General features: G+C 29.6%; 2 protein-coding genes across 4 annotated transcripts; both read left to right on the top strand.

The window, feature by feature from the left end:
* Window positions 1–849: 849 nt before the first annotated feature.
* LOC111625516 (innexin shaking-B-like) lies at window positions 850–2,094 on the top strand. The gene has a single exon (XM_023368673.1). The coding sequence runs from the start codon at window positions 863–865 to the stop codon at window positions 1,946–1,948; it is 1,086 nt and encodes a 361-aa protein (XP_023224441.1). The 5' UTR covers window positions 850–862; the 3' UTR covers window positions 1,949–2,094.
* A 1,074-nt stretch (window positions 2,095–3,168) lies between these two features.
* On the top strand, window positions 3,169–27,517 carry LOC111625513 (mitochondrial folate transporter/carrier-like). 3 transcript variants are annotated; one of them, XM_023368671.1, is made up of 7 exons: window positions 3,169–3,516; window positions 9,701–9,851; window positions 11,929–12,017; window positions 15,598–15,764; window positions 17,825–17,938; window positions 21,520–21,665; window positions 27,326–27,517. In XM_023368671.1, exons 1-7 carry the CDS (start codon window positions 3,354–3,356, stop codon window positions 27,441–27,443), a joined length of 948 nt encoding a protein of 315 aa, XP_023224439.1. In that variant the 5' UTR covers window positions 3,169–3,353; the 3' UTR covers window positions 27,444–27,517. The 3 variants fall into 3 exon arrangements, with proteins under 3 accessions (XP_023224439.1, XP_023224437.1, XP_023224440.1); XM_023368669.1 differs by lacking the exon at window positions 27,326–27,517 and adding an exon at window positions 26,461–27,137; XM_023368672.1 differs by lacking the exon at window positions 27,326–27,517 and adding an exon at window positions 26,448–26,584.

Below are 27,517 nucleotides of genomic sequence, written 5' to 3'. Positions count from 1 at the left end.
ATTGTATCTTTAAAAATAAAAATGCTTTTGATAACGATTCTTCTATTACTGATTTCTTTGATTCCAAGTTTTTCTTTTGGTTTACTGTAGATATTGATGGTCTTATTAATAAAACTCTTATAACAAGAACTTATACTGGAATGAATAATTTAAAATAAAAACTGCGAATTCCAGACAGGCAGTGAAACACCTTGAGAAGATAGAGATACACAAGGCTCACATAAATAAGGGATGCATTAATCATAGGGATGCAGAAGGGTTATCCTATGCCTGGAAATCCTTTTACAATAACACAGATTAACATCTTGTAGTCAACTTATATTCCTCCCCCCCTTCTTTTCTGGCGGCTTTATTATTTTTATGTTACTTGCAAGTTATTTATAGACTTTCAGACGACGCAAGTCCGATAAATTGCGCATGCGCACTTTGGTTTCTATTTAATTCGTATTTCATGCGTTCTTTTTTAGTGTTCTTTTTCAACTGAAGATGGCCGTTTAAAACGGTTGAAAACGTTTTTATTAAACATTTTTATTGCTGGATATTTGAAGGTTTATTTTTATTTTAAAACTCTTATTAAAAATTTTTTGTTCATATCAGAAAATTTATGAAGAAATAAAGTTGCTTGAATGTAAACTTGAGACATAGTAAAAAATGGGAAATTCCATCTTGTTAAATGCATAAGTTGAAAAATAGTAGTGACAAAATTTAGCATGTTTTGGTCTATGCTAACTATTGCAAGTTTATCAATGAAAATACCATATTTTAAAATAAAATACTGTATTCAATTTGACTAATGAAGACATTGGAAGGCGTTGGTTTAGTTTTGCGCCAAGACATTTCAGTAAAAGATTCAATTTGAAAAATGTTGGAGTTTTTGAAATTTGATGTAATAAAGAACTTAGTGAGGATTAACAGAATAGAAACAGATAGCGTGGTATTTCGTCTCCATTATATTTATACTGTGGTTATATTATTCCTTTTCTGCGCCATTCTATCAGCAACGCAATATGTCGGTGAACCCATGCTCTGCATGGAAAGAAAAAACATCGATAAACACGTGATGGATACTTACTGTTGGATTCGCGGCACATTTACAGTAAAAAAGCCAAATATGAGCGAAGAAGGAAGCATTTTTCCCGGAATCAATTCAAAATATGAAAACCAAGAGCATTACTATCAGCATACATATTATCAATGGATTTGCTTCTTCCTGTTCTTTCAGTCTGTCCTCTTCTACGTGCCAAGACTGATGTGGAAACACTGCGAAGGTGGCTTAATTCAAGCTTTGAGTCTGAAGAGTGACAACATTATGTACGAAGAAACTCAAAAGCGAGAAAATATTGTTGCCGTAGTTAAGTTCCTACACGAAAGTATGGGATGTCACGATTGTTACGCTCTTCGTTACTTTGCTTGTGAATTACTGTGTCTAATTAATGCCATTTCTCAAATGTATTTGGTTAATGTATTTTTAAATGGCGAATTCTTAAATTACGGAATAGAAGTAATTAAATATAACATGAACGATGATAATTCTGTAATAAATCCAATGCTAGAAACGTTTCCGAGAATGAGCAAATGTTTTTTTTATTATTATGGATCGTCCGGTAATATAATAAAAATTGATAATTTGTGTATGTTAACTTTAAATGTAATTAACGAAAAGATTTTTATATTTTTATGGTTCTGGTTTATCATTTTAATTTTATTGAGTGCCATATCTGTCATATACCGTATTATTTTAATAATAAGTGGAAAGATGAGATTGTATATCTTATCCATACGTTACAGGCTTGTACGGGAAACTTATTTGGAATTGTTAATTAAGCGATTGTCTGTAGGAGATTGGTTCATCGTATATATGCTTGGTAAGAATATTGACAGATTTATTTTAATCGAAATTCTATGCGAATTTTGGAAACGAGTTAATGGTATGGCAGAAAATGCCTGAATTTTAGCCTGTGTTGTTGTTATATGAATTACAAATTTAGTAATTCATTTTACTTTATTCATTATTATTAATAGTCTTTTTAAAGTAATTTTTAAAAAATGGCAATTTGTATTTTTTTAGTTTATATTATTAATCTTTATTATTAAAAATATGAAAAGTTTTTAACTTGTTTATAAATATTACTTTAAAATAATCTATATGTGAAGTTTGAGGCCTTATAATATACCATAATGAGTAAAATATGGCAATAAGGCTTAGTAATATGAGATTCTAATTGAGATGTTGGGAAAATGTTTCTCTTTTTTTAATAATTTTAACTGTTTCTACTGTAAGTTTGTCTTATTAAATCTATAATGTTTAACATGTTTAAAATATACATAACTGGCATCTTATTAAATTGTGTTGAAGTTTCAACACAATTTAAAAGTTCTTTTAAGTATATTTATTATTATTATTTAGCTGAAAGTAGTTTATTATTATTATTGAATGTTTAATATGAAGCATTTCAATTTCAAAAATTTTTATTAATTGTTTCTCTTTTATGTTTATCTCATAGTTTATTATAACATATGAACACCTTGATTAATTAAACCGATTTGTTTTCTACTTTACAGATATACTACATCTATATAATCTTGAGAAACAATAATAAACATGCATGAAAACAAGTGAAATCCAGTTATGACGTTGAATTTTGAATTATGAGCATATCAAATCAATGATTTTTGTTCGTTTCGAAGTCGCTTTGGCCAGATGACCGAGCTTATTGCTCGGCCTACCGCCCTGGTGGACGTGGGTTTGAACCAGGACGGGTCGATAAATCCCCGGGAATTTTTAGGGGCGGGTCCGTCCGGATATGTCGGGCCCCGCCACCGTTCGTTCCATTGTGGGCCTGGCCAAACCCAAAATGGGCTTGCTAAAAAAGAGGCTCTTTTAGTCCCAACGGGGCGAAAAGAGTTAGAAAAGAATTTGTAAGGTCTTTTTTATAAATGTATTCTATTTACAGTTAACCGCTAATCTCACCGGCATGGCTAAATTCGAAACTTTTGTTACTTCTATGAAATTTCATTCTTCTATAAAGCATTTAATCGTAACGATATAATACAATTAATATTTTATTTTTACAGAATGTTTTTATTTAGTACATAAATAATGATTTTATACAGGAGTAAAAATTTACTGTATTTAATTTTTGTTTTTTATTTTACAAGTTTCTCCACCAGAGTACCGATAGTCGAAGTTTCTAGCTCCGCATTTGGTTCGGTGTGTTTGGAGCAAGAACGGTGTGTTCGGTGCATGTTTATTTTTGTTACAAGAGCGCAGACTTTCGCTTCTATATCTGAATCGGTTTGCATCGGTCTTGATCAAAAGTAAAAAAAAAACGTAGAGAAGAGATCTTTCTGTAATGAAAAATATCTCGACGAGTTTCAACGAAAATTATAAAAATTCTGTAGGGTTTAAATTATTATCCCATATCAAATATCAGCACTTAGTTGCCGGCATTGGTGGGGGCTTAACGTCGACCTTAATACTACATCCTTTAGATCTCTTAAAGATAAGATTTGCAGGTAATTATTTTCATTTTTTTAAATCTAACGTTTACTGCATTTTGTTATAATGTTATCACTTGAAAAACATCGATTAGATATGGTACAGATTCAATAAAGCCTTTCGTTTTTTTAAATTTCTATAATTTGACTTGTTAAACAAAGTTTTGAAATAATTCTTAAGTCTTGATGTGATTTAAGTTTTATAGAAAATTTAAAATTTAATCTTTTTGGAAATAATTAAACTAGTAGTGTGGTTATGATAGTTTTTGGGTAAGACACGAATGCCGAATGAGGGATTTGCCACCCCAGAATTATAGATCTCCCCTGTACGAGCAAAAAAGTCAATGGAACCGTACCCGTAAGTGCGACCCTTTGTGAGATATTCGCCTCGAAAGGTTGGATTTTGCCATGAACTGGTATACCGTCTATTATCTGTGCTCTGTGTTGGTTGATGCAGAGCATGGATAATAGACAGTGTACTCGTCACGGTCAAATCCGACCTTCGGAGTCAGATGGTATACTAGTATATTNGCCCTCTAAACATTTATTCTGATCTGTCTAGATTCCCCATCCATGCTCACTGATTGGCATTAAACCTGTTTCAAGCATAAATCAAAATTAACTCAGATTATGAGAGAAGTCAACTTTAACATTAATCTGATGCTGGATTTGATTCCAACTGCTCTGTGTTGGTTGATGCAGAGCATGGATAATAGACAGTGTACTCGTCACGGTCAAATCCGACCTTCGGAGTCAGATGGTATACTAGTATATTGTATAGACGGTATATTTGATATATAGTTTTAGGGAAACACGAGCTCGTCTCCACATGGAGCATTGGGACGAGCCCGTGTTCCCCTAAAACTAATATTGAGTACTCCGTGAACGGTTGAGTGGGCTATTCGAAGCTGGCACAGTTGTATGGGTAAAATAGTTAAATGTGATGGTCTTAACAGAGCAATGCCTTCTCGATTGCATGTGACCTGGAAGTGGGCTATATCTTGTAAAGGGTCATATGTAGAGGTATGGTTCCTTTGACATTTTTGCTCCTGTGGGTATGGTCTATGGATCCGGTGAGGCCCGACTGTCTCGTTTGGAGGTGTAATTGTACTAGTTTTTGTGCCATCGGAAAGGATGTTTTGATGATCCTTTATCATAATTTCTATAATTTTTTTAATAATGCCAATAATAAAAATTAAATAATTATGCAGATTTCAGAGAAAATATTCTGTAGTTTTTAATTTCTTTATTCAAATAAATTGTAAGGTCTGCAGTTTGGTTCTTATGAAAATTTGGTTGGCCTATGCAAACTTTGGCAGTTAGTTATAGCACCCATTGTTTGAAGATGAGTATTATATGAGTCTTGATGGAGTGTGAAAATATCCACACAAGTCTGTAAATACAGTGGAACCTCGGTATACGACCTTAATTCGTTCCTGGTGTTTGGACTTATACCGAATAGGACGTATACCAAACCAACCTTTCCCATAAGAAGTAATGTAAAAATGATTAATCCGTTCTCATGTAAAAAAAAAAATGGCTGGCTTTAAACATCTCACTTTCCTGGCTAGTTCCTGCTTGATTTTTCATGAGATCAGCATATATCTTTTAAGCTTACTCGCAAATAATTGCTTCTGATACACTGTCGCCAGCACACTGTTTTTCAGTTATCCAAAGCAAAAGCAATTTCTCGTCCTGATCTAATGCCTTCAATCTCTGTTTAGAAATTGATTAAATCCCTTTCGCAACATTAGCAGATTTAATAATGTCTTTATTTTTCATGATTGTCGATATCAATTTCTAAACAGAGATGTTCAATCTCTGTTTAGAAATTGATTAAATCCCTTTCGCAACATTAGCAGATTTAATAATGTCTTTATTTTTCATGATTGTCGATATCGTCGTTCTCGGAATACGGTATGCACCAGTTAAATCTCAAACACACATGCCACCTTCACATTTCTCAACAATCTCTTTTTTCAGTTCCATTGTGATTTTAGTCATTTTTTTATTTTTCTGTTGCTTTTTTGCAATTTATGATTAATAAAAATAATAACATTTTACTTACAAATTAAAATAAAAAGAAATTTAACAAAGTCATAAACTGTGGCACCGCGAACGTCTAGTCTGGTCTAATACACCGATAGTACTACTTGTTTGTAGATGGCACATATAATTGAATTAAGTTGTATACCGAACAAAATTTGTTTCGTCCAAACAGGACGTATTCCGAATTGGACATATTCTAAAGCAGACATATACCGAGGTACCACTGTATATTTATTTATTATAGTTAGGAAATACATTATTTTCCTGATCATATATGAGAGAGTACAAAATATCTGGACAACAATGTGTAAGGTTTACTGTAACATTAAGTAGCCAGTCAATAGTGGAGTGTACAAAACTGAAGAGAGAGCTTTTCAGTTTTGTACACTCCAGTATGAGCTATCAATGAGAGATTTATGTGGACTGCTTGAACACCAAATATGGACAACATCAGTATGAAAACTGTTTGTTAACCAATAGCTTACAAGTCTCCTGTTATTGTAGGATGCTAATGGAGAGTCTGATTTTAATTGTGAACATTTCTGGAAGCCAAATCCAAGGTGATTCTTGGACCTGGGGCTGTCCTTTTCCTTTCATTTTGTAGGGGATATCTAAAAGTTTGATCAGATACAATCAATGTGTTACAGACAACTTGAAGATAAGCACAGTAGAGGCTGGTTGGAAATTCTTGCCAGAGAGATGAAATGTTACAGGCAAATTTTCAAATGGGATCTTGTAGGACGTAGTAGATTTCAACGAGAGTGGATTCTGTAAGCACATGTTATGCAGAGAACTTTGTCTTTTATTTAGAAAGTGAAAAATTGATCTTTGGGAAGGATCATGTCAAAGAACTTTCAGTAGAAAAGCTTTCTCATGTCCTTGAAACATTGGCTTTTATTAACTTGGCCCTCTAAACATTTATTCTGATCTGTCTAGATTCCCCATCCATGCTCACTGATTGGCATTAAATCTGTTTTAAGCATAAATCAAAATTAACTCAGATTATGAGAGAAGTCAACTTTAACATTAATCTGATGCTGGATTTGATTCCAACTGGAGATGGTCAGTCTTAGGACTTGCGTTATTATTACTCATACATTCACTGTATTTATTTTATCTGTATTTAATTCTTTTTTTCTATAATAAAAAGTTTTAATACATTTAATGAGGGGTTTGGACATTGTCTGGAGCTTCACAAATAGCTGGTCTAAAGGTGAATTATCTAAGTCTTTCTATTTAGTGTCAAAGTGATGATTAGGTAGAAGGCAGGAGGCAACTAAGAATCTAATTCAATGACTAATTGATGGTAGGTCAAAGTTCCCCCATATCTTGAATCCACATTGTTCTTGATCCTTGTTCATTTGCACTGTTGAACTGTCTTTCTCTTCTTTCATGAAGAACTCTTATCCACGATCATATCCTGGAATATCCCAAATTCGATGAGAGTTCTCCATTAGCAATTTAGTTCTTAATGCTTACTAAAGCTTTGTTCATTCATTGTTTGCTTATGGTAAGTTACTTCAGTAACTTACCATAAGCAAACAATGAATTTAGTAGAGTAGTTGAGTAGTTTAATGAAATGATTTAGTTTAGTAAATTCATTTAATTATATTTCCTGGTCGAGTAAGCAGCTTCTTCCACTGTCACTAACCAACTAAGTAAATCCAAAAAGGATTGTTTTAAGTTGAGTTAATATCATTACTTCAACATTTCCTGTAGCATTAGTCAGTCAGTATTAGACCCAGAAGTACCTAAAGAGGGCTAACTCAAAAATTTAAAATATTCAAATATTTAATAAGTAACATTTTATTAACCAATGCACAACAGTTGTATTACAGACAGTCTGATAAACCATATTTGCCTTCATAAATGTTTTTAAAAACAATGTTTTGAAGTTTGAACAAATAAATTAAAAAAAAATTTTTTGTCAGTGGGGAGGACTTCAGCTAGGGTGACCATCTGTCATCCCCATTTTTGATCCTCTGTCCCTGGAATGGAGTCTTGTCCCTGTTTTTCATTTCCTTGTTGTTACTGTAATATTGTCGCTGCCACAGTTTTCCACCAGATGTGTCCAATGTCTTTGGCACTTCCAGGTAATTTTTTTAATGAAGTAACCAATTTTTTGAGGAAATGCCAGAAAGGAACCAAGTTTTAAAACTAGAATGAGCAATTATTTATTGTAACATTGTCACAATGCCAGGCTTCAAGTTTTTGTCAGTGTTCTCAATTTTTTTAGTAGTGTTTTGCCCCTGTACATCATACTTTTCCTGTTAACAATAGAGTCATGCTGAATTTTTCCCTGAAAAGAATTAAAATAACATGACTTGTCCAAAGTAGACGTTCATGTATGGTTAATCGGGGCCTCCTGCCCCTAAGCTTTCCGTATCTGGTCTTGACTTTCATCTATCTAGCTCCATTTTCAAGATTAAGGAAGGGCAGAGGTGGATGACAGTGGGAATTTATAGGTTTAATAATTTTTTCAAATTGCAGCCCAACAAAAAATATAGCTATAAACCTTATTAATTAAAGGAGAGCTATTTGATGAAGCTAATGTCTGTCCATCTAGAAGCTTGTTGCATGCTCAGCTGAACTACTTTGAACACTTTTTACGCACTAAACTGTTTAGTAGTAAGTAGCTACTAACCATTTGACTAAATTACTGGACATGTCTGAACAAGCCTTAGGCCCCTTTGTGGTTAAAGGCTGAGTGGCCAAGCGATTCTGTTTCCTGAACACCGGGAGTTCAGTTATGGGTTTGCACCTCGCCAGGACAGGCTGGCCATGTGGAGTTTTATGGGTTTTCTCCGTGTATGTAATGCCTGAATAGGAGTCAGGGAGGTCTTTTTAACTTTAAAAATACCTCCCAGAAGGCATTCCCTCGGCAGATCACCCAAGTGTTGCATTGCCGTAGCTAGACTGAACAAGCCTTAACAGTAGGTCTAGATCATCTATGACTCATCAAAATGTTTACAAGTTATCTGATACAGAAGTATTGTTCATTTTTGTGATGAATGTTTATGGTAGAGTTCCTTTTAGAGTTTTGGTTTGATTAATAAAATAAGTTTTATTAATCAAACCAAAACTCTAAAAGTTTTGAAAATTGGGTATCCAAAATATTTGTCTGTTACACAATTTATTTTTTTCACAATTTTCAAAGAAATGAAGATAGTTTTTCATAGTTTTTGCACAATATTCCAAAATAATTTATATTTATATACATCCATAAGTCCACAACATTTAGCTTGCGTCACAGGATTTAATCTTTATAGGGTGTTTATTTTTCCCCTGATGTCTTTGATATTTTCTTTTACTTATTTTTCAAGACTAATTATTTTATTACATTGTGGGGAGTTTCTATTCTTATATATTTGGCATTCTGTAAATAAATTTTATTACATTTTTGTTGTTGACATTAAATTTTCAGCTATGAATTAGTCCTTTTGTTCAATATTTATATTTTTACTTTCCTGGCTGTTATAACAGAGGGAAAGTATGGCAATTTGGCAAAAAATGACCCCCAGATTTTTACATTTTTGGACTTCCTTGAAGCATCAGAAATGCAAAAAATTCTGGGGTAATTTCTATATGTATGGATGTTAATGTATGTGGGGGGCATGATTTTGTTCACCCTATTTGAAGCTTAACTCCTGTGCTTTTGTTGAAAATTTCTGAAATTTTGTAGGAGAGGTTTGTTCATTAGGGAGATTGATGCTATTAAATTTTGGTGGTTGAAGATTGATGGGGGAGATGAATAGTTAGTTTGACAATAGTTTTCATGTTGGCTAGATGACAAAAATGGTCAGCTATTGGAGAATTGCCTGAATAATGATAAATATAGAAAAAACTTTTCATAGAGCTTTGAAAATATTGAATTTGAACAAATGAGAACTGTATTTGGTAGTTTCTGCAATACAAATTTAAAACATTGATTATGTTTGTCTTTCTGTAAAACTTTTATCATATCACTTTTGATGATAACATATGATATAAATTTAAGATCACAAAAAAAAATGTTTATAATAAATGTTATCTATCAGATTATTTTAATGATGATTTTATAATAAATTTTGCAAGTGTATTATAGAAAATAATAAATTGATGAAATTATATTGAAACTAGTTTTTAATTTTTTTTTCTTTTATTTTCTTTTTAGTAAATGATGGATTAAAAAACAGACCCAAATATCATAATCTTAGAAATGCTGTTAGTCAGATAGTGAGAGAAGAAGGTGTAAAAGGATTGTATCGAGGAGTTGTACCCAATTGTTGGGGTGCTGGAACAGCATGGGGCTTTTACTTTTTGTTGTAAGAACTTTTAATTCATATATGTTAATAGCTTAAAGTCTAGATTTGTCTGGATAGAAAGGATTGTAAATTTATTGTAGAATATTTAATTATTTATTAAAGTGAATGAATAGAAAATTAACCAAACTATATAAATACAAAGTTTATAACAAACTTAAAGGTTGTTATAAACTAAAAATGTTTGTTAAACTGAAAGGTTGCTGTGATGAAAAATGTGTATAAATTTATCGAGCAGTTAAATGGCTAAATGTTAAGTTCGTGGATGAAACAAAGACAATATATATGTTACTTATTTCATGTGAATAAAGTTGTTTAGTTCTAAAGTTGTCGATTTAAATCCCACCTCTGAATCCTTTTCTTCCTATGCTTTGGTTTCTTCCACTGGAGAGGAATGGTGAGTCCAGCAATGTTTTCCTCTTCTGGATGTCCAACAATCTTACTTTCATACCGTAAGTGAAGAATAAGGTAAATAACAAAAGTAAAAGTGACATAAATGGCTGTCCTCATACCTGTGTCTATGACAACTTGTGATTCTTATTGAGATTAGTATACTTGCAACTCATTAATTATTTGCAGTCTTGTTTCTATACTTTGGGTACTTTATTTACTAGTTGAAAGATAATAGTGACAAAGTGGAAAAGAAGTTATAACAAAATTGCTACAGTGAAGTAAAAGTTGCAGGAATTCTATTAATGCGGGACCAACAAAAAAAAGAACATAAACCGAAAGTGTTCTAGAAATATGTTCATACATTGAAAAACTTTTGTCATGGATGTCTGTGGAGGTTGGTTGGAAAACTAAAAGTTTGTTATTCTGAAAAGTATGAAATTTGTGACATTAGAATAACTTTCTTATTTTAACATTTTTCCAGATACAGTGGATTATCCAGAGTTATTGATTTTAAATTTGATGAGACTTATATGCTATAACAGTCATTTGTCAACATCAATTTATATAATGCAGTATACTATATATATTGACCAAACATTTAAATTGATCACATAATAACAAAGTGTTAATCGATATAAAATTCACCAACCTTATTTAGATCTTGTACATAAATAAAAAAAAAAACCATTACTAATGTTTTCGGTCTGTACCTAAGACCTACTTCAGGTAGATTTTTTCAAAATCGAATCTATTTGAAATAGAGCACCAGTACCAGAAAATCTATCTGAAGAATGTCTTTGGTGTAGACCGAAAACATTAGTAACAGTTTTCTCACATGCAAGGCCTACAAAAGGTTGGTGAACTTTATATTGACTAAAGCAATTTAGAGAACATATTGTAAGCAATTTTAATTAGTCTTTGTTAATTTTAGTTCAGACATTTAATGAAATTAATTAACATATGCAGGTACCAAAGTGGGAATTGATCCTTATGGCAAAAAAATATTTGTTAAAAAAATGGAACTATTATAAAGATTGTTTAATATTGAACAATGTAACAATGTGTTTCACTTGTACACAAGAAACCAAAATGTTCTTTAGATTGATAATATGAGTTGATAATTACAAAAGATCCTTTTTTTTTTCTTATGCACACCAAAAAAATATGAATAAATATGGAAAATTGTCTTCAGCAATACTAAAAAATATTGAGTTTGTTGGAATTATAAAGACATCTACATTTTTATAATTAGTTGCATGTCTGTCTCTACAATTTTATAATTGGTTTATATGTTCATCTACTTCAAAATATTTTAAAAATAAATTTCTGAAGTACTTTTTCAGATCTCTTTTCTTATCAGATACAAATTTACATTGAAATCATTAAAAATAATAGAATTAACTTCAATGCATAAATAAAATAGTTTAATTTATTACAGATGAATCTTTATCATTTTAAATGAAAGTGGGATTTAAGAAAAATAATTAATTTGTTTGATATTAAATTAACATTGAGTTAAAGTACACATTGTATTATTTAGATATTCTGTATGTATTTGTTTCTAAAATTCATATTTGTTAAATTTATATATATTTTTTAGATGATGTTAACTTGTTCTTCAAACTACATTAAATATAGAGTTTTGTATGATTTTCACTTTTAAATTAGAATTTTTTACATTTTTTAGTTATAATGCAATTAAAGCATGGATGTTAGAAGGAAATGTGAATAAACAGTTAGGTGCAGGAAGGCATATGCTAGCAGCTGCAGAAGCAGGTTTGTATTAAATATATCTTTAACACATTATTTCTGGCTCTTAAAATTATTGAATATAATTATTTACAATTTATCATTTTGCAAAGTGAAATTATTAATTACTGTGTCAGAATGAATTGACCAAACTTACCTTTTTCCTTAAGGTAAATTTAGTCAATTTATTCTGACACAGTAATTTTCTCTTTAAAAACATAATATTGGACATTTAGTAAACTCTGATTTAATGTAAGTTTAATCACTGTCAATTTGTTATGACAGTGATTAACTAATCCATCTTCAAAATGATCAATCATGAATGAGAAAGTTATATTTAATAAATGGTAATTTAATTTATTGGAAATAAATTCTTTAATTTCCAATAAATATTTTCTATTTGCAAATATTTATTAATGAAAATATAGTTCACTTCATGCCAGCATTTAGAAATTAAATATAGGACACTTCCATGTTACGGTGTTATTGACAGCGATTTATATTTATTAAATAGTATTTTACTATTATAAAATATTCTTTGTAATTAACAATTGTAAAAACAATTATAAATAAAACAAGTTAGGCTAACCTGTGTAAAATAATTGAACAAAAGAAAGTCACTTAAATAATAATTTTCATAAATTCTAAAATAAGGTACAGTACAATTAAATACAAAAGATATAAAATACTAAAGTTGATTGACTAACATACTTGGCTAGAATATTCCTGAACAAAATTGATCAGGAATGTTTTATATCAGTTTTATAGTAATCTTTTATTTAACACTTATTACAATTAGTTAATATAAACTTACAATAGACTAATTATAAAAATTTTTATTTGTGATAATCATTTGGTTTTAGAGATTGTTGAGATGTTTGCCACTAGTACAGTATTCTGCTTTTCTTTTCTGTCCTGTACTTTAGTTTTCCATCATCTATTTTCAGTTTTTCCAAATTTTATATAACAGTCTATCCATCTTTTTGGTGGTCTTCTCCACAGTCTAATATCTCCCTTGTCCCCCACTCCACACATTCCATAGTAAGTTCCTTGTGTTCATTCTCACATGCCCATATCACTTTAGTCTCTTAACCTTAACAATACTTCTTATGAACTGTTGATTTGATATATTTCTTAATTCATAATTGTCTTTGTCTCCATTTGTCATTTTCTGTATCAAACACTGGGCCAAAAGTTTTCAATAGTACACTGTTTCAAGAATTCTTTATTAGTTGATTTACAAATTATAAAATTATATTAGAAATTTGTTAATGTGGAATGTAATTCTAGTATGTATGTTTATGTAGGGAAATTATCAACTAAGAATAGAAACTGTTGAGATTTATAACTATTTTTTCTATCATAATTTTAGAATTACAGTAAGACCCTGCTTAATGCAGGGGATGCGTTCCTAGTCGACAAAGTGCTAAACAAAACAGCGTTAAACGAGGTCATTTTAACATAAAATTAAAGTAAAATTTTTTTATTTTCAGTTGTGTGTTCCCCTATCCCCATTTATTCTAAGTTATTTTTATATTAATTTGTATAATAATATATGTTAAATAACACACAAACATATGCACACAGAAATGTATAATAATATATTAATTAATTAGTTTGTTTTTTCCTGACTTTTCTGAAAGTCTTGTTTTTTTGCACTAAAGTCATGAAGTTTCATTTGTCACTTTTTTCTTTCCTTAAGCAAATGTTGGTAGCAGAAGATTGCGTCCAAAATGCCTCATTTTGCTTTTGCACTCTTTTCAAAATCTGGATTATTCACTACAATTTGATCAACGATTTCGGTTATCATTACCAAACTTTTACTAAGGAAATCTGTAGAGAAATTTTTTGGGTTCTTTGTTTTCAGAATCACTATTTTCCAGTTCTACATGGATTCCTTGTTCTTCCAGTTCTTGAAGGTTGTTGTTGATAAGACTCTCACCAAAAACCTGCGGTAACTCCTCAATATCCTGTTTTTTTACATCTCTTAGTCCTGCTGTATCAATTAAGTTGAGTTTGATCAATCTAACGACACAGCGATAGGCTCTTGTCATTGAGAATTCTTGGATACCTTCAGCCATAACTTCTTCCACACTTTCTCCATGCATTTATCAGTTAATTCTTGCCAAGCAAAGCCAATATTGCCTATGGCATCCATGATGTTATAATTTTTCAAAATTGCACTAAACAAACATACGTTTAAAGAAAGTACACCTTTTTCTGATTGGTTCGTGTTTGTCAATAATCATATTATGTATGAATCAATAAAATGCCACGATAATTTAAATCAGCGTAAATTTTGAACTTTTTTTAGGCTTCAAGCAGACAGCGTTATATCGAATAAGCATTAAGTGAGGCGGTGTTAAACAGGGTCTTACTGTATTAATAAAAAAGTTTGTTTTTAAAATGGAAAATTATATCAATGATTACTGTAATGTTTATCAATTTAATGATTTTGATACATTATGCACATCTTCCAGTTGTTACCAGTAAAAGTTGTTGTATAGTTTTTAAATGTAATATTATAGTTTAGTGATGCCCAAAATATGGTCCATGAATACATTTGTCACACAGCCATTAAGAGTTTGTATGGATTCAAAAGTGAAGCAAGCCCTATACGAGCTCTCCCTTAGTTTCTTATTTTTTTGAACAGATGAAAAACATAGAATATTTCTTTAATAAAATCAGTCTTAAAGATTTTATTTTCTGTTAGAAAAAGTAATGTTAATTTTGTAAGGATAGGAATTACTATGGGCTCCTAGTTTTCTCCAGGTCTACCCCTCTTGACAGTCCTGTTGACATATTACTTACAAATGATAGAAATAGGACTACTTTTGATATAGAATATACAAAATATTTGTGGCCCTCCTACTTATGACTTATATTCAACTTGCTCACCAATTGAAAAGTTTGGGCACCACTATTATAGTTGTATAAGTGTCTCATATTAGTAAAATCTTAAATTTATTAATAATAATTTATTCATTATTCATAATAATAGTGTTAGATGCAGGGCCGGATTAACCCACTTTGGGGTCCTAGGCATTTTCTTTTTACCAGGCCCCCTCCCAGCTCTTTCAATTAATAAATCGTGTTAATATTATTTCTATTAAATCGCATATGGACACTGCATCTGCTTAATAAAAAATAAAGCAAAATTATTTAACAATATTTCACGGGATGTTAAGAATACGTATAGTTAATAATATTCTTATCACTATAAAAAAAAAATTCTAAGTTATTGGGAATTTTACTTTCAATAAGAAGAAACATAAGAACACATTTTCTTTAGATTTTAGAATTTACAATAACCATATAAAAAGCAATATATTTTTGTTTATTTGTTTATTATATACAGTTGTCCAACAGAAAAGTAAACTATCTTATTTACAAATCTTTTAAAAATAGACAGTTTGACCGGACCCTGCTGAAAACCGGGCCCTAGACATTTGTCTCATTTGTTCTATGCGGTGATCCAGCCCTGGTTAGATGAGCATAATTAGTACAAGTAATGAATGTGATAGAAATAAAAATTTTAATCATTAGGACTAACTTGCATTTGGGATATGGAAAATATCTATTCTAAAATCATATTTAATTCTAACAGGTGTACTTACTTTATTTATTACTAACCCTATTTGGGTTGTAAAAACAAGACTATGTCTGCAATATGCTGAATGCAATACAGCCCTTCCTACTACAAAAGTATATAAAGGTACATTGGATGCTCTTATTAAAGTGTATAAATATGAAGGTATTTCTGGATTATATAAGGTAAGAGAAGAAATTTTATTTAATGTACATAGATACTTTCTTTATTTTCTTACCCTTTTTATTTTAGTATACAGTGAACTCCTGTACAATGTGAGATACATTCTGCACTATAGGAAATGTGTTATACAAAGCTCATGTTATATATGAACTGTGAATGTGGCTTAATGGAGAAATAGCCAGAGAGTTAGAAATGTTTTATGAATATTGATAGATCTAAATGACACATTGTACAGGGATCCACTGTGCACATCTTTATGTATAATATTCGTTATTCTAAAGGAAAATATGCTTTGCTCAAATTTGTGTTAATCTTCTGATATAAATCCTTGCATAAATCAATTTTTATTGTTTTTCTACTATTACATTAGTCTAATATAAGTAAATGTATTTCTTTTTGTTTATAATTTTCATTAATTAGAATATAATTCTGTTTTAATGCTATGTTATGAACTGTTTGTAAAATCAAAATTGGTTTATACTAGATGATCATATATGTATATTATTCATTTTGGATAATTTCTGTATTCCTGATAATAGTAATGAGTTATATCAATTTACAGCCAAAAATGATTATCTTTGAATATATTATTGAAACTGTATGAGTATGACAATGCTATTTGACAAAAATTAATAATTTATTTTAAAACTACAAATTGAATAAAAAAAAAGGCAGTGTTATAATTCACATGAGTTATCTATCAATAATTTTATAATATATATTGCTAGATGATTTGGCATATATTTATTCAGTTCATAGTTTTAAAGTAAATTAATAATTTTATTACAAAATTTGATATAATTATGAGGAAGATAATTATTACACAAAAATGATGATGATAATAGTAATGGAAGTATATTTTATGAATGAAATTTGTTATTTCTTTTTTCAAATCTTTTGTACATATGCATATTTGTTGAAATAACTTAATAATAATAAAAGTTTATTCTACCTGAAGTTGTAAGTAGTTTTATCTCTAAGATGATTCTGTTAATACTCCTTTATTTTTACTTTTAACCATCTATGAGTCATAGAATTTGAAATGATTCTAATTCTTGTATAAAGTAGAATTTATAAATGCCAAATTGCAGCTATAACCAGTCAGTCAAAGCAGTTAAGGTGTTACCCACCACTCTGGTAGATCCAAGATTTAATAATAATTTATTTTTAAAAGTTACCTTTTAATATAGTCTGATAAATAATCCAGCAATTAGGCTATTGTTTGTTCAAGATAATAAACCAGATTATAGCTTAATTTGCCTGATTATTTTTATCCATGCTGTACTTTTGGCATATTATAAAAATATAGTAATTTTTTGCTTAATTTATAAAAAAGTAATTTGAATTATTGAGGAATATGATTTTGTTCTTATTTGGGAATGACAAAATAAAATGATGTATAAGACCCCATGGTTTTGCTTTACTTCAGGATTTAACCAACTGCATAATCCAGGAATTGTAAATAAGCCAAAATATTCCTCAAATATCAATATATTAAATTTAAACTTAATGTCTGAGCAGTAAAGGCAACAGCCTGCTACTATAAGGGATCCTGGATCAAATCCAAGCAGGGGAACCACAGGAATTTTTTATGGGTGATACATAGACTTTGTCCCTCATCATCCAGCTGGCCCAGTTGTGGACTGGTTGAATTCATAGTGGGAATAATTAAACAGCCTTTTAATATTATAGGGAGGAAAGAATGAAAATAAATAAATTTTTATTAATTACTTGTCTATATCTGGAAAAACAAGAGCTTTTTAAAAATAAAAAAATTTCTACAGTATAGCAAATTCATTCATAAAGCTAACTTCTTGTGACCAGCAATGAAATCTGACACTATACTTTCAGTGTGATTTGCAAAATTTGTTCAATTGTATTTTTGCTTAATTTTTATAAATTTCCTATTTGGATTCTTTATATGAGCTGCACTGTGACATCTGAAAACCAAACATTGCTTTAAGTACTATAAAGTTAATTTTAGAATAGTTTTAATTGATTTAAGAGACCAAATATTCTTCTGACACTGTTTGGAATGCTTTAAATATATTTGTATGCATAGGGTTTTCTGCCAGGAATGTTTGGTGTTTCTCATGGTGCATTACAGTTTATGGCATATGAAGAGATGAAGAAATTTTATGCTAATTATTATAATTTGCCACCAGATGCAAAATTGGTAAGTTTAAAGTCTATAATTTTTTAAAATTTAAACATGACACAGAAAATTTTTGATATATAATAAATAATAAGAGTAATAAATGAATATACAGGGTGACCATAATTAAAGTTTTCCTATTCAGAGCACTCTGTAGCTGTAACCAAAAACAGATTGACACAAAAGTTTGTATACATGTTAGGCTTAAAGACCGAAATCGCTCATTGAGTGAAGAAAATGATCACAAAGCGAAATTTGCATCATGGCATTTGTAAAAAATGGTCACATGCATTGTGGCTAATTCAAAACTACCACAAAGCGAAATTCATGTCATGTCTTTCATGATATTTGACCACTATGCATTGTGGTTAGGTTAGGTTACTTGGTTACTTTTCAAACGTCTAATCATTTGTGAAAATCTGTTGCGGTGCTCAATATGTCAATGTTTTCTAACCACTAATTTACTAAAAATAATTATTTTGTCAGGAACTTTTATTAATAAATCAGTCTTTTTTTATGTGAATCAAGAATGTTTCAGAGTTATTTATTTTTACAAGAACTATTACCATGACATTTCAAGTTGCATTTTATGTTCTTTGAGCAGCATTTGCATTTTTTATCAATACAATATCTTTTACAGTGACACATTACAAACCCTTGCTTACTTCCAGATGTTAATGTGGATGCTGAGCGAAGTGTTAATGAAGTTTAGGGTACGTCCTGAATGTTAATAAAGTTATTCTCAGAAATTGTAAATTCAGTACGAGCATAAAGTCGATCAAGAAGACCTTCCTTGTTTTCTAACTGATAGAGACCTGATGGATTAATGCTCATGTTAGGCTCAAAGATTTTGTTAGGCTTTATCAGAGGTATTATATGGAGAACGCCAATGACTCAATGGCATGAAGGTTCAGAAAAGTGAAATCCCACTCGGGTGTAATATACAGTAATACCTCGGTTTTCTTCGGCTTTGGATTTTGCCAATTGTTTCTGAATGGATTATCGACGAAAACCGAAGTATCACTGTACAGTGTACACCCATGTACCTAGCATCAATCTGCATTATTTCTTTAGCTTCTGTTGTCCTATCCTAAAACCCTCCAGTTATAGGAAAAACAGAATGGTTTTAGGCTAAAACTTTTTCCAGTGAAACTTGTGATGCGATGAGTAATAGCATCAGAACACAGGATAGTTTTACCCTAGATTTACCCTAAATATAAGACTATCCGAAACATTACTCTGAGAGTTTAAATTACTCTAGAAAAGGGTAATTATCCTAGAAACGGCAGCACTAGTCAAGAATGAACACAGTACAAACTCCATGAGTGTTTGCAATGCACCTGTTGAGAAGTTACAACTTATCCTTCTTATCGTGGTTGCCTCAGTTAACATTCAGAACATTTTATGGCTTTTCTTAATCACCACACATAATACGTAGTGGTCAAATGTGGGGGCCGAGGGGGGGAAATATTTAAAAAAACTTTCGACGAACGATAATATGTGATATATATCGTCATCGTCTCCCTTGCCGTTTGGATTGCCGAGCGGTAACAATCAACGACATGTGGAAGCAGTTGAGTCAGAGATAGATGCTTCGTTTACAAACAACACAACCGTTTATTAAACACGAAAGAAGCTTACAAGATTACTGCGATCTTGGAAGTTCTACTTCGGCTGCGGCCTCTGGGTCTTCCTCTCCCGTGGTTCCACGATAGTCCCATTTTGAAGGAGTGTCCCTTGTTCGAGAATGAACAATTCCATCACGTCTCGACGACTCCGGGACGATGCGGTCGACTTCCGTTGATGGAAAGATGTCGATCCGAGGTCGGGAGATGGAGACGAAGATGGGTGCGAGACACACACACAACAACAGATCCGTCACTTGGAACTTTCGGGAGAAGAAGCCGTCGCGTCCTCGAATTTCCGGGGTTTTATCTGTTTTCTCTCAGATTCCCCTTTCCGATTGGTCTCCCGTCGTCACCTGATGACAATTCGAAACCTTTCGGGGGCGCGGGAGAGGTCAAAATCGAAGTTTAATTCGATCTCCAACCGGAAATGGTCGACGGACTTACATTCTTCCATTGTTTTAAAGTTAGCGTCGCGTTTTCATATCATAAAAATCTATTTCTAACTACTATATTTTTTCTCTTTAAAACAATTATTTTAACGCGAATTTTAGTGAGGGTTCGGGCCTGTCCAGAGCCTCACACAAATATCATGAAAGCCATGATACAAATTTTGCTTTGTGGTCATTTTGAATTAGCTACAATGCATTGAGTGAAAAAAGATTACCACAATGAGCGATTTTGTTCTTTGAGCCTAACATACAGACTGTATAAACATATACAATATACAGACAAAGGATATACAGACAAACAATATACAGACAAAAGCTGTGGAAAAGAATTTTGCAGAAAAAAATTTAGTTCATAAACTTCCACTATGGAGCACTTTACAGGAAAAAAAGCAAAACAAAACAACAAAAAATGCATTTATTTGTTCTGCAATGACATGTCTTCTGCAGAGACTGTTTACTGATGTAAGGATTGTTGCTCAATGTGTACCCTGTTATTCAGATGTAAAATTTGAAGAACAAATCATGATATTTGATTTGTTTAATCATTAACAAACTATAGAAATAATTATCATAAAAAATTTAATGTTGCTAATTAAAATATTAAGCCTTCTATTTCTGGCTCGCTCTTAAAGATTAAAAATTTTAATAAAAGAATCACCTCAGTTTACAGATTACAAAATAATAAATACTAAAATCATACATTAAAAGTATAGTAATAAAATTTGTTTAGAAATTATCAATGATTTTTTTCCCTTTTAAACAAAATTAATAAATTTATTGTGTGTGTAAATTATTAAAAATATCAGCCAATATTTTTGAATAAAAAATTATATAAGTTTTATATNCTACAATGCATTGAGTGAAAAAAGATTACCACAATGAGCGATTTTGTTCTTTGAGCCTAACATACAGACTGTATAAACATATACAATATACAAAGGATATACAGACAAACAATATACAGACAAAAGCTGTGGAAAAGAATTTTGCAGAAAAAAATTTAGTTCATAAACTTCCACTATGGAGCACTTTACAGGAAAAAAAGCAAAACAAAACAACAAAAAATGCATTTATTTGTTCTGCAATGACATGTCTTCTGCAGAGACTGTTTACTGATGTAAGGATTGTTGCTCAATGTGTACCCTGTTATTCAGATGTAAAATTTGAAGAACAAATCATGATATTTGATTTGTTTAATCATTAACAAACTATAGAAATAATTATCATAAAAAATTTAATGTTGCTAATTAAAATATTAAGCCTTCTATTTCTGGCTCGCTCTTAAAGATTAAAAATTTTAATAAAAGAATCACCTCAGTTTACAGATTACAAAATAATAAATACTAAAATCATACATTAAAAGTATAGTAATAAAATTTGTTTAGAAATTATCAATGATTTTTTTCCTTTTTAAACAAAATTAATAAATTTATTGTGTGTGTAAATTATTAAAAATATCAGCCAATATTTTTGAATAAAAAATTATATAAGTTTTATATGCTTAGTTCCTTTTTTTTTTTTTAAGGGAACTCTAGAATATTTAAACTTTGCTGCATTATCAAAACTATTTGCTGCCAGTGTAACTTATCCATATCAAGTTGTTCGTGCAAGATTACAAGATCAGCACAAAAGTTATGCTGGTGTTGTCGATGTTTTAAAGAAAACGTGGAGGTAAAGTATTTTCATTATATTATGATACAGATATTTAATTTTTTTAGATGAATTGTTTCTGTTAAATATTACTTCAAATTTTTAAGAATTTTTTTACAACATTTTTAAGAATTTAAACATTCTTAAAAATGTTTACTTTTTCACATTTTCAATGTGACCTATAAGTAATACTCAACCAAACGATTGCCGTAAGTAATAGTTTATAGAAATTTAGATAATTTTTATAATATTTAACCTGTTAATTACAACTCAACATCAAAAAATTAACTATTATCAGTTTTTTTTCTAGCCTGTCATTTTAGCATCTAGTAATCAACTAAATGCTAAAACAGTTTTAATATATAATAATATTTAAATTAATATATTTTAAAAAAAATTTTAGTAAAGATTTTTTTATTGTTATCATTTTTGTTGTATTAATTTAACAGTATATATACAACAGTATGTTAGTATAGATTTTCTATTGTGTTTACCCGAAGTATTAAACTCATTTAGTTTATATCAGAGATCAGCAGTCTATAATATAGTGAGTGGCAAACAAATTAGCAAGGACAATATGTTGTTTACCTGTAGCATTTCTGCTTCAAAACAAACTGCTGTTTTATTCTAATTTTCATAGTGAATGTAAACATGGTAAATGGAATTTTATAGTAGAGTTCTTAGCTCTGTAACTACTGTAAAATTCCATTTACTGTGTTTACATTGACTAGAAATTTGTTCAATATCATATATGCCAACTATAGGTGAAGCTTTAGCTTTATAAAATTCAAAAATTCATGATACATAACAGATTTGTAAAACACAATAGAAGAATTATTTATAAAGATGCATTCCAAGACTAATTTATCACTTTTTCATATTTTTTTTTTTATTATCCATAAATATTGACTAAAGACTTTAGCAAATGCAACTAAAATATGAGTGTTGTTTCACATTAAATTTGCTTGTGATTGAATGATAAAAATGTTAGTGCCTATTCTATTTTTCAAAATTTTATTTTTGTTGGGAAAGTTTGTTGCATTAATAACAAAATAAATTAATATATTTTATTTTATGAATTACTTTGGTTTTAAAAACAGTTAAATTAGACCAGATTAGTATGCATCTAAATATAATGTTTTTCTTAAGTCTTACAGAATAATAGGCACAGATCTTTCACAAAATAAAAGTAGCACACTGAACTATTGCATTGTTACTTTGGCACAGCACCATCCATAAAATGTTGCTGATCTTTTAGTCTACACATCAGTTTTCTGTAAAATGTATTTTTGAAAGATTGGTGACTTAGCATACCTTTTAATTCATATATATTTAATTTTTAAGTTAGATTTTATATTTAAATGTTACAAGTAATAAATTAGATACAAGTTATATTTCAAACTTTTCTATATTAACAAAAAAAAAAGAACCAGAAATACAACTTTTATAATGCTCTGATTTATCAACATTACATTATCTGGAATCTGTGACCAGTGCTCTATGCGTATATATAGTATATTGCTTGACAAACGTTTTCGAGTGATCTGTTCGTTCTTCTTCAGTCGACCTGAAGAAGAGCAAACAGATCGCTCGAAAACGTTTGTCAAGCAATATACTATATATACGCATAGAGCACTGGTCACAGGTTCCAGATAGTGTAACGTTGATTTCACGCCGGTGCTGAAAGTAGAACAGTTCCTATAGCTCTGATTTATCACCTGTAATTTTTATGATAGAAAAATCAAACAGTTCTAACTGCTCTATTTAATTTTCAGATAATTCCATTATTTCTGCTTAGAGAAATTTCTTTAATTTACTCATCTATAATAATTATATGAAAGAAAAGTAAAAAAAATAGTCACAAATACAATTGTTCCTGTATAGTTAGATATTTAAGCATAGTCCATTGTGCCCTTCTTTATTTAGCATATGATAGCAATTATTTCAGACTATTGAAATTTTTAAAGTTTCTTCATATTAGGTACTAAATATAATTTACTTAAAGGAATATTTTTAATGAGTTAATTAAAATTCGATTGTCAAAATGAAAGGAAATTTAACTTTGTATATGCTATTTTGGAATGATTGATTTTTCTATTTTATATAATTATAATTTAAAATTTAAATTTCCTTCCATTTCAACTTATTCAAATTCTGATATACAGTGTTAAATAAACTTATAATGATCAAACTGTTAATGAGAAATTTCAAATAAAATATATTTGGTAACTCAATTTAGCAATCACTTTTTTGAATTTATATCAGAAAAATGGTTTCAAGATTTCTGGAATTTTGAGACCAAAAAAATATATATTAAAATTTTCAAAAGTAGAAAATAAAAATTTCATATTTGATCTCAAATATTTTTAAGAACCTGGCATTTTCAGGATGACACATTCTGAAAATGTTAGTGTAAATAATTACAGGCATCCATTTTTAAGAATGACTTTCCCAAAAAAAATTTGAAATGACAGGAATTTTTCAAAAAATTGAATTAGTGAAAACAACAAAAAAATTCTTATTTAATATTTAAATACTAATAAATTATACTAATTTAAAACTAAACAGAAATTAATATTTTATTTTTGTAATCTCTAAGTACTTGTAATTAGATGCCAAAAATAGCTAATAGTAAACTACACTACTGTTGCTGGTTAGAGAAATTTCTTTAATTTACTCATCTATAATAATTATATGAAAGAAAAGTAAAAAAAATAGTCACAAATACAATTGTTCCTGTATAGTTCCTGAATGCATCCATGTTGATTATTTTATAAACATTGATTCAGTCATTAAACATATTATTGAACTTAAGATGAGTATTGGAAGTATTATTGTACCAGTACCCTACAAAAAAGAAATTCAAAATGATTCAAGCTCAATTGATGCTTCTCAATTAGTTAAAACAGTTTTTAATATTTCTTGAGATTTATAGAAATTTTTCTTGTACTCTTATAATAAAAATTAGAGTTTGCACATGATGTATTTTACGTTATAATTATAAACATGCAACATTAGATGGCGGTTGTGCATTCAAACCGGTTACTTTGTAAAAATATAGCATTTTAAATTTTCTAAACTGATCTAGGATATAATCTTTCATCACTCATACACTACAGAATTTAAACCTAAGGGGTTGTATTTAAACATTGATTATTTTCTATATAAATAAATTTATGTAAAATTTAAAAGTAATAAACTCACCTCTAACTGTTTTGTCTTAAAACAGAATGAATAGTCTGTCACAGCTCCTCTTCACTGCTTGCCCTGTCTTTGCATACATTCAATACTTGTTGTAGAAGTTGTTCTAATTCGGTAAATCTAAATCAAGTTTGTTTCACTCTGATTGTAATTAATAGACAATAAATAAAGCATAATTCCAAACACATATATGAAGCAAAAACAGTATGTCCAACAAACACCAAGTGCATTCTTATGTGAGCATGTGTAGTGATGATGATTTATTGACAACAGTAAAGAAATGTGATTGGTTCCAAATTTTATAAAATAAATATCTAACGTCAAACTTTTCTTATGCTTATACCAGTACATTCTGCATAAAGATTTTTATTTCCGAGGGTCATTCAAATGGCCAAAAATGTTCAATTAGTTAATAAAAAGTTGCATTTTTAAGGTTTTTTTTGTCGATGTTTGATTAGCATAAAGTTACAATGGATGTTTTTATAAGATAAAGTACTGTACATTGTGTGCAAACTCTATATTATGCATGGAATATAAATTTTTAAGTCCTGGTTATCCCCTAGCACAATACTACAAGTAAATGATGGATTGTTTTAAAACATTTCAGGTCATTTACTTACAGCATTGTGTTATTTTATTCATATAAAAAATATAAATGATATGTAATAATATTTCATTTTATATTTTGGTTATATAAGTTATAAGTGACAAATAAAGTCTTGTATAAACATTTTTGAAATTAGCCCAACTTAAATGATAGAACTATTTTTATTTGATAAAAATCAATCATTTAAGTTGGGCTAATTTCAAAAATGTTTATAGTATTCTTTAAATTCAAAAATTTCTTTATGTATTATACATACATTTTTTGAATTTTTCTTTGTTACTGAAATAAAAATTCAGAAATAAATTTTAAAAAAATGTTGCAATATCTTATTTAATATAATAAATACTTCAAAAATTAATTAATTTAAAATGTCTCTCTCAAGTTAAAGTAAGACATGTTTTTTATTCAGCATAGTTATCTTCAATAAATTGTAGATGAAAGATCAATATTCAAATAATAAATAAAAATGTATGTAAATTTTATAACTTCTAAAAAATATTCAGGGTAATTATTAGAAAAATTTATAAATATGTTTGTAAAATATAAAATTAGTTTTAGCATTTGTTAAATAGTATTACAATAGCATCTTTTGTTTTTAATGTGAATGATGGTAATCTAAAAACATTAAATAAATACAGTAAATTCCCTGTTAATCAGAAACGAATTATGGAAGAGTGCTTTGTCAACAAAAACGTAATACGGTAGTTTTTATTTCATAAAATTTGGCCAGGCAATGCATAATACTCAAAAAAAGGCTCTAATTTTAAAAGAAAAATTACTTGAAACAACATGCATTTTAATTGTAATCAGAAATTTACACACGACACCAATTGCAACACATTTAAAATTATTAAGCTACTTAAAAAATGACATGATTTATTTATTTTAAAACAAATGCTGGATAAAATGTGTCTTTTCTTTAATTTGTGAAATTATTTGTAGTAATATAATTAGTGATTAAAAATACCATGAATAGATTGATTACCCTAGGATAGTTTTCCTTCTTAGGTTTGAAGGCATAAGGGGTTTTTACAAAGGTCTACCAGCATATTTAATCCATGTCACCCCAAATATATGCATCGTCTTTCTAGTATATGAGAAATTTCGGCCTTCGGACATTATCCTCGCCAATCAGGAAGAATAACGAATTCCATGATTTAGGACGCGTTGAGGGCATTAGAACATTTTGGACATGTATTTATTTAATCCAGAGTTTTATTTATTAGATGTATAATATTAAGTTATGCAGAAGACAAAATGTAAATTTCAAAATTTCATTCCATATTGTATGCAATAATGCTCTTTCCATTTTTTTTTATGTAAAAATTTCTGTCATGCTTTTTTGTTCTGTGTACTTTTAAAAATTCTGTTGCGTGACTAATGAATTCTGTAAAATCTAACTGCTTAGAAAATTCTTTTAATTGCTTTTTCACATCTTTTGTTTTGTAAAAAAATTTCAAACACGCATGTAATTTTCTTTGCACTTCAATGTTTTTCACTGTTTCTAGTAATTGTCATCAAGTCTAATTTGTTCTTATGTTCTCACGATACTATTGTTGTGATTTGCAAATCTTATGTGACCTCTCCACTTAAACATGTTTGTACCAACCGACAACTTTGTGTGACTTCAGGTTCAAAACTGCGGCAGGAAATCATTTCCCCATATAAATGCGCACAACTTCCGAGGAATAAATTTTCCTAATTTTTATATATTTAAATTGGTTTGTAACTTTTAAATCTATTGATAATTGCACAAAAATATATTTGGATACAAATGACAGTTTTATGTAATTTTTGGAAAGTAATATTGCAATAACAAATTAATTTAAGAAAAAATAGAAATTTTAAGGAATGTATTTCCCTTCTTGTTTAGGTATGAAGGGATTGGTGGCTTTTATAAGGGTCTACTCCCCAACTTGTTGCGGGTGACACCTGCTACAGCCATAACTTTTGTGGTTTACGAACACATTTCACGTTTTTTACTTAACTGAGGTCATTTTTAAAGCATTGTCATTCCAGTTTGTAGAAATATGTTATAATTGTTAGAAAAATTGAAAATAAAAAA

Source organism: Centruroides sculpturatus, unplaced genomic scaffold, assembly GCF_000671375.1.
Source record: "Centruroides sculpturatus isolate CEXI.00-Female unplaced genomic scaffold, Cexi_2.0 scaffold105, whole genome shotgun sequence".
Classification (NCBI taxonomy): domain Eukaryota; kingdom Metazoa; phylum Arthropoda; class Arachnida; order Scorpiones; family Buthidae; genus Centruroides; species Centruroides sculpturatus.
The sequence above is the reverse complement of the archived record's forward strand: the minus strand, read 5'-3'. Positions and strand labels throughout refer to the sequence as shown.

Excerpts from the sequence above, each read along its gene's own strand:
- LOC111625516 (XM_023368673.1), top strand. The coding sequence starts at position 863 with ATGTTGGAGTTTTTGAAATTTGATGTAATAAAGAACTTAGTGAGGATT.
- LOC111625513 (XM_023368669.1), top strand. The coding sequence starts at position 3,354 with ATGAAAAATATCTCGACGAGTTTCAACGAAAATTATAAAAATTCTGTA. Across the intron at positions 12,018-15,597 it reads GCTAGCAGCTGCAGAAGCAG|GTGTACTTACTTTATTTATT; the intron begins GTTTGTATTAAA and ends TAATTCTAACAG. Across the intron at positions 15,765-17,824 it reads GTATTTCTGGATTATATAAG|GGTTTTCTGCCAGGAATGTT; the intron begins GTAAGAGAAGAA and ends TTGTATGCATAG.